At 39.5% G+C, this 7,974-nt stretch overlaps 1 protein-coding gene across 1 annotated transcript; it reads right to left on the reverse strand.

The window, feature by feature from the left end:
* Nucleotides 1–353: 353 nt before the first annotated feature.
* Nucleotides 354–4,713, reverse strand: LOC142537670 (uncharacterized). Its single transcript, XM_075643167.1, has 6 exons — nt 4,035–4,713; nt 3,598–3,785; nt 2,875–3,375; nt 2,210–2,392; nt 1,583–2,080; nt 354–614 (listed from the first exon to the last, which is right to left on the reverse strand). The coding sequence occupies exons 1-6, from the start codon at nt 4,711–4,713 to the stop codon at nt 354–356; spliced, it is 2,310 nt and encodes a 769-aa protein (XP_075499282.1).
* Between the last annotated feature and the right edge of the window lie 3,261 nt (nt 4,714–7,974).

Consider the following 7,974-nt stretch of genomic DNA (forward strand, 5'->3'; position numbering starts at 1 on the left):
TCGGCTTTTAAAAAAAATTTTCACAAGGCCGCGCCCGGGCGAACATAAATGTCCGCCCGGCCAAAAATCTCACGGCTTTTTTGTAAACATTTTTGAAAAGGGACCCGCCCAGGCGGGAATAAACCTCCGCCCGGGCGGAACCTTCACGGCTCTTCATATATTCGCCTTTTTTTTTGAATGTAAAATAAAAAGAACACAAACTAAAAATCGAATTAAATGAAAGATAAGGGAGAAAGAGGTAGTTCTCAATTTATAGTCGAGAGCTGGACTGTCGGTCAATTACAGTTCGGATTGTCCTGGAATCGGGTGATTCCAAGTTGTGGCTCAACTGTGCCACCCATGTAGTGCTTCAATCACTGTGCATTGACCGTAAAGGTCCCATCCTTTCCATCTTTCAATTCTACAGCTCCCGATTGATAGACTTTGGCAATCACGAATGGGCCAGACCATCGCAACTTCAACTTTCCGAGGAATAGTCGCAATCGGGAGTTGTAGAGTAGGACATTGTCAGCTTCCTTGAATTCCCTCTCGATGATCCGCTTGTCATGGGTCTTCTTCGTCTTCTCCTTGTATGACAGTGCAAGATCATATGCCAGGTTCCGGAATTCCTCCAACTGATCCAGTTGCAGCAGACGTCGTTCACCTGCATCAGTAAAATTAAAGTTTAATGCTTTTGTAGCGCAGTATGCTCGATGTTCTAACTCTACAGGTAAATGACATGCTTTACCAAACAACAACCTATATGGTGTAGTGCCTATAGGTGTTTTAAACGCAGTCCTATATGCCCAAAGAGCATCATCTAACCTCACCGACCAATCTTTCCTACTGACACCCACCATTTTTTCCAAAATTCGCTTGATTTCTCGATTAGACACCTCGACTTGACCACTCGTCTGGGGGTGATAGGGCGTAGATATCTTATGTGTCACACCATATTTGCTCAAAAGGTTTTCAAATAGTTTGTTGCAAAAATGGGTGCCACCATCACTAATGATTGCTCGTGGTGTCCCAAACCTGTTAAAAATATTTTTCTTTAAAAATTTCAGGACCACTTGAGCATCATGGTGGCAAATGCTTCCGCCTCTACCCATTTAGACACATAGTCAACCGCCACCAAAATATATTTTTTCATGAATGAACTGGGAAACGGTCCCATGAAGTCTATCCCCCACACATCAAAAATCTCACACTCAATGATGTTATTCAATGGCATTTCATGACGGTTAGAGATGTTACCTATCCGCTTGCATTTATCACAGGCTAGCACATAAGAACGATCATCTTTAAATAGGGTTGGCCAATAAAAGCCACATTCGAGTACCTTAGATGCCGTCCTTGTTGGTCCAAAGTGACCACCTACCTCACGGTCATGGAAATGATTGAGAATTTGACCAAACTCTTCCTCTGCAACACACCTTCTGATCATAGAATATGCACATATTTTGAACAAGAAGGGATCCTCCCAAAAATAATATTTCACGTCCGAAAAAAATTTCTTTCTTTGGTGAAATGTTAAATTAGGAGGGGGTGAGCCTGTAACAAGAAAATTCGCAAAGTTTGCAAACCAAGGACAATTTGTTACCGCTAGAAGTTGTTCATCCGGAAACCAATCATCTATTTCATCGTTTTCACAATTTTTACTAACGTGCTCTAGCCTAGAAAGATGATCAGCTACCATATTTTCAACACCCTTCTTATCCTTTATTTCTAAATCGAACTCTTGCAACAGTAAAATCCACCTAAGTAGTCGTGGCTTCGCATCTTTCTTAGCCAGTAAATATTTTAGTGCAGAGTGGTCTGTGTAAACGATGACTTTAGACAGAACAAGATAGGAATGAAATTTGTCAAGCGCAAATACTACTGCAAGTAATTCCTTTTCAGTTGTTGCATAATTCAATTGCGCCTCATCTAAGGTCTTACTTGCATAGTAAATTGTATGAAATACCTTGTTTTGCCGCTGTCCAAGCACAGCTCCCACCGCAATGTCACTGGCGTCACACATGATCTCGAAAGGTAGATCCCAATCTGGTGCCACCAGGACAGGAGCCGTCACCAAGGGTTCCTTCAAATCCTCGTATGCCTGTACACAGTCATAATTAAAGTCAAAGGGCACATCTTTCATAAGTAAGGAAGATAGAGGTTTGGCAATTTTAGAAAAATCTTTGATAAAACGCCGATAAAAGCCGGCGTGGCCTAGAAAACTTCTAACTCCCTTGATGGATGTCGGAGGTGGTAAGTTCTTGATAACTTCGACTTTTGCCTTATCCACCTCTATTCCATGCTCTGATATCTTGTGTCCCAATACTATCCCTTCTTGCACCATAAAATGACACTTTTCCCAATTCAGCACCAAATTCGTCTCCTCACATCTCATCAACACCACCTTCAAGTTCTGCAAACAGTCATCAAAAGAAGGGCCAAAAATCGAGAAGTCATCCATAAAAATTTCAAGAAAAGTTTCTATCATGTCATGAAATATTGCGGTCATGCATCGCTGAAAAGTGGCCGGGGCATTACACAAACCAAAAGGAATCCGTCTAATCGCAAAAGTGCCATAAGGACAAGTGAAAGTGGTTTTATCTTGGTCCTCGGGCGCAATCATGATTTGGTTATTCCCAGAATACCCATCCAAAAAGCAATAAAACTCATGACCCGCTAACATCTCAAGCATTTGATCAATAAAGGGAAGGAGAAAGTGGTCTTTACGGGTGGCATCATTTAATTTCCTATAATCAATGCACACACGCCATCTCGTAACAGTCCTAGTGGGTATTAATTCATTATTTTCATTTGTGATCACAGTAATCCCACTTTTTTTCGGCACACACTGAACAGGACTTACCCATGCACTATCAGATATAGGATAGATGATACCTGCATCAAGGAGTTTGATAGTTTTGTCTTTACTACCTCTTGCATCTTTGGATTCAATCTTCTCTGAGGTTGCACGAGAGGCGAGTACTTTCCTTCCATCAATATCTTGTGCATGCAGACTGATGGATTTATCCCTTTAATATCCGCCACTTTCCACGCAAATGCACTCTTGTGCGCTCTCAAGACTTTCAACAGTTCGTCCTCCATCACATCCGTCAAAGCAGCAGAAATAATGACAGGTAAAGTATTATTCTCACCTAGGTACACGTACTTTAGGTGCGGAGGCAATGGTTTGAGCTCAAGCGTCGGTGGTTCCTCTATGCTTGATTTGGGAGGTGTCAAATCTCTTCGATCCCCCAGATCTTCCAGTCTCATCCTCACTGGATTTTTCCATTGATGGTTGGCATTAAAGTATGCCACTATTTCAGCTTTTTCTTCGTCCAATTCCTCTTCTCCCAATTCAGTAGTGATAGCGGCCTCCAAAGGATCCCTAAAAGCATCCTGCACATAGTTAGACACGAGAGGATCAAAAGCATCAATTCTAAAACAACTATCAGAATGTAAAGGGTGCTTAAGTGCATTAAAGACATCAAAAGTAATCTCTTCCTCCCCCACTCTCAATCTCAACTTCCCTTCTTGAACATCAATCAAAGCCTTGCCAGTTGCAAGGAATGGTCTCCCCAAAATCAAAGGCATCTCCATGTCTTCCTCCATGTCAAGCACCACGAAGTCCGCAGGAAAAATAAATTTGTCCACTTTAACTAACACATCCTCAATCACTCCTCGTAGATACTTGACAGATCTGTCAGCCAGTTGTAAAGACATCCTCGTTGGCTTAGGTTCGCCCAATCCCAGTTTCCTAAACACAGACAACGGCATAAGATTAATACTTGCACAAAGATCACACAAGGCTTTATTAAAAACAACATCACCAATCATGCAAGGAATAGAAAAACTCCCTGGATCTTTAAGTTTCGGTGGAATTTTGTTTTGCACCAAAGCAGAGCAATTTTCAGTTAGATTTACCGTCATGTGATCCTCCAATTTTCTCTTGTTTGCTAAAATATCCTTAAAAAATTTAGCATAACTAGGCATTTGAATTAAAGCATCGGCGAAGGGAATATAGATATGCAATTTTTTAAATACCTCAAGAAACTTACCGAATTGTGCATCTAGTTTTGCTTTTTTCAATGCTGCAGGGAAAGGTGGAGGAATAACAATTTTTGATTGTGCAGTGGGTGCTGGTGCAATGTTAGAGGACTTACCTTTAGATGTCTCAGTCTGTACATCCAATGTTTGAGTTTTGTCTTTTTCTCTTGACTCTAAAACTTTCCCACTCTTCAACTCGATGGCCTTCACTTGCTCTTTTGGATTTTTCTCGGTGTTACTCGGCAAGGTGCCTGGCTCTCTACTTGCTATCATTTTTGCTAACTGTCCAATCTGATTCTCGAGCCCTTTTATCGATGCATCCTGGTTTTGAAGTCTAGTTTCAGTGGATGAAATAAACTTAGACATCATTTGCTCAAGGTTGGATTTTTCTTCTCTAGGAGGATCAGATCTGTACATCGGTTGTTTCCCATATGGTTGTCCTCCTTGCGGTCGATTCTGACTATTTTGACCGCCCCATGAGAAGTTGGGATGTTGCCTCCACCCAGGATTGTATGTGTTCGAATAAGGGTCATTCCTTGGGCGGTTTTGGACTCCCACTTGATTCACCGGTGCCTCATTTTGCACGTAGAAGGGATTGCCATCTTGACAGTCTTTCACATAGTGTTCACCTCCACATTTCTCCCAGAATATCTCTTGAAGACGCATAGTAGATCCTTGAAGCGTTCCCATGCTTCATATAAAGACTCCTGATCGAATTGAGCAAATGTTGTAATGTCTGCCCGCAGCTTCATGGTCTTTGATGGAGGAAAATATTTAATGAGAAATGCTTTCGCCATATCTTCCCATGTAGTGATCGAACCTACAGGCAAACAATTTAACCATATTTTAGCTTTATCACGTAAAGAGAAAGGAAACAAACGCAACCTAACAGCATCATCAGAAACTCCATTGAATTTAAAAGTATCGCAAATTTTAAGAAAATCCGCGATGTGCGTGTTTGGGTCATCTACTGCAGTTCCTCCAAATTGGACTGTGTTCTGAATCATCTGGATTATAGCTGGCTTGATTTCAAAGTGATTTGCCCGCACGATAGGCCTCACAATGCTAGGGCGTGCACCCTCCAAAGAAGGCTGGGCAAACTCTAGCATCGGTATGCGGCGTGGCATCTCAACTTGTCTATCTTCACGATGTTCCTCCTCACGTTCTTGCTCGTGTCTCTCCATCAGTTCTTTAAGTCTCTGTTGTTGTCTTCGCCTGCGGAAAGTTCTTTCAATTTCAGGATCAAACTCAAGCTCCACTGTCAAGTGACTTTGGCATGCACTAGACAAGATATCTGGAATAAAATATGGAGTGTTAGCTCAAGAAAAATAAAATAATGCTAAAGAAATTAACTAAAAATAAAATTGTAGATTAACAGTCCCCGGCAACGGCGCCAAAAACTTGATTGAGCAAAACTTGCACTGTGGAATCCTCAATAAAAATATAGTTTTATATGCTCAAAAATTAATCGCAAGTGCACGATGTCAAGTAATAGTATAATGTACCGGAGTACGGGTATCGTTCCACTGAAGACTGTATTTAACAATTATTATTTCCAGTTATTAGATCTTTAGCAACGAAAAATGATTGGGTGTTTTATTACTACTAAAATCAAATAAACATGCAAACAAAAATTATTCAAAATCGAAATAAAATGTCTAAAATGATTGAGTAAGATTCAATAAGAAATGAATTTGTTGGGAATATCGGTTCACGTACCCCTCATTAATTAATTAATTTATTCGATAATGATCATATGCTTCCGACAGGATTTCCTATTCAATTGAACACACTCTCTCGAGCTATGCCAAACTAATTCTACTCAATGAAGTAATTAAATGTCTTTAATTATTTATCAAGAGTGAATCGCATTTCGATCTATGAAATCCCCTAGTTTTCGACCCTTAGGACTATGACTATCGGCGCGTATCCAATTTCATATATCTATGCAAATTGTAGATCCACGGATTATACTATTCGTTCCTATCACAAGTTATTCTCTCGAACTCACTCGCAATATGAAAACATTGTTAAAGTTAGCTACGCTCTAACAACACGAAGAAAAACAATAGTATAATCAAGAATAAACCAGAAATCGAAATATAAATTAATTAAAACAAAGTTTGGGGTAGGATCCCCTTAAATCCCAACAAATAATGAAGTTTAGCTACTAAAATTCATAGCGAAACTAAACAAAACTAAGTTCAAATGATAAAAATAAATAAGAAATACTAGAGTTGACGAAAATTGCGAAGAACGATGCCCGGAAGTCGTCAAATCTTCAATCCGAGCGTGAATTCCTATCCAAGGCTTGTGGTGGCTGAAGAATGAAGTCTGAATGATCCAGAAAAACGTCCAACCCTCCTTACCATATTGCCCATATCCAGAACTAAGGAAAGGAATCGTCCAAAATTTTTTCCAAAATTACAGGTGCGCCCGGGCGGACATAAGTTTCCACCCGGGCGGATGGTCTTCGCAGATTTGGTATTAAATTTTTCCTCGGCCCGCCCGGGCGGATGACTTTCGTAAAAATCCCTTTTCTGCATCTTCAAGGCGTCCGAGCGGATGTAAATGCGCTCTCGGGCGGGTGACTTTCGAATTTTCCCTTAAATTTTCAGTTTCTTCGCGATTCACCTGTATTTTTACGAACCAAACTCAGGAGCAACAAGAAAATATAAATTATGCTACAATAACACCACATGCATGAAATATAAATTATAAATGCAACACAATACGACAAAACATGGTACGAAAAACACGTAAAATCCACCTCTATCACATACCATCTTGCAAGTTCATGAAATGTATTTTTACTACAGTACTTTTCACTGTTTCATGACATGTATATGTACTTGCTATTAACGTTACAGATGTGTTGAATCTTTAGACTCACTAGGTGTAACACCCTTCTTCTATTCTTGACAAGATTAATGATACTTATACTCATAATCAATATATGGTTTGAATGATATACCTATATTATGAAGCAACTCAAACAAGGGGTATCAATTTGACGGTTTATTAGCCAAAAAACTCAAGCAACAACATCTATACGTACGTATAAGCATATCTTCATATACAAACATACACCGTATCGTTATACATGTAGTCTTAAACGTCGTGAAACTTGTTTCAAACCCTGACATAAAATCCATTATAATATATATGCGGAAGCTAACAATAAGACGCCCAGGTTCTTGTCGAGGCAAGGAATGTCACAAGAATCCATTGGCAAACAGGCATCCTATGTATCTTCATTATCTGATCCTGTAACAAATTAGCTACACGAGTTTATAAAATTCAATAAATTGGAAATTATTGAAAGCGGATCGGTTATGGTGCCCGGATACGCAACAGAAGTTTCAAAACAAATTTTTTAATAAAAACGAGCACCCCTACATATAGTGTGTAGAAAATAATATAAAACACAAAAACTTCATACAAAGAGTGTTTTAGAAATTTCTTTAACTATCAATCACAAAGGATTGATTATGGCTCCATCTAAGTTGTAAATAACTTAACTCTTGAAGGATTGATAATCTACAAGAATCCTATGAGCACTCCTTGCTCACAAATCAAGGCCACCACCAACTAGAAAGATCCCCTCTGATTTTGCACTAGAAAAATTAGAGGATTTTTTTTTATAAGGTTGTGCTATCCTCAACAATTGACGAAACAAAAGTGGGAGAAAATATGTGTGTATATTTCGGCCAACTAGGTGCAAGGAGAGAAGGGAAGGCTTTTTCTTGGTTGTATAAAAAATTAAAGGTGTAAAGTTGCATGTGCATGCCATGCCATTAACTCAAAAGTTGCCTATTGTTAGAGTAGGTGCCCGTCGAGCCAAGTGTTGGCCGAGGGTTCATGTTGAAACTCTATGTATAAATAATCTTTATTTTAATAATATTTGAAATTATTGTTTTGGCACATCTTTATCTGTATACCCATGCTAGT

Source organism: Primulina tabacum, chromosome 2, assembly GCF_025594145.1.
Source record: "Primulina tabacum isolate GXHZ01 chromosome 2, ASM2559414v2, whole genome shotgun sequence".
Classification (NCBI taxonomy): domain Eukaryota; kingdom Viridiplantae; phylum Streptophyta; class Magnoliopsida; order Lamiales; family Gesneriaceae; genus Primulina; species Primulina tabacum.

Excerpts from the sequence above, each read along its gene's own strand:
- LOC142537670 (XM_075643167.1), bottom strand. The coding sequence starts at position 4,713 with ATGGGAACGCTTCAAGGATCTACTATGCGTCTTCAAGAGATATTCTGG. Across the intron at positions 3,376-3,597 it reads TTTTTCCTGCGGACTTCGTG|GATGCTTTTAGGGATCCTTT; the intron begins GTGCTTGACATG and ends AACTATGTGCAG. Across the intron at positions 615-1,582 it reads CGGATGAACAACTTCTAGCG|TTGGAGGAATTCCGGAACCT; the intron begins GTAACAAATTGT and ends CAACTGGATCAG.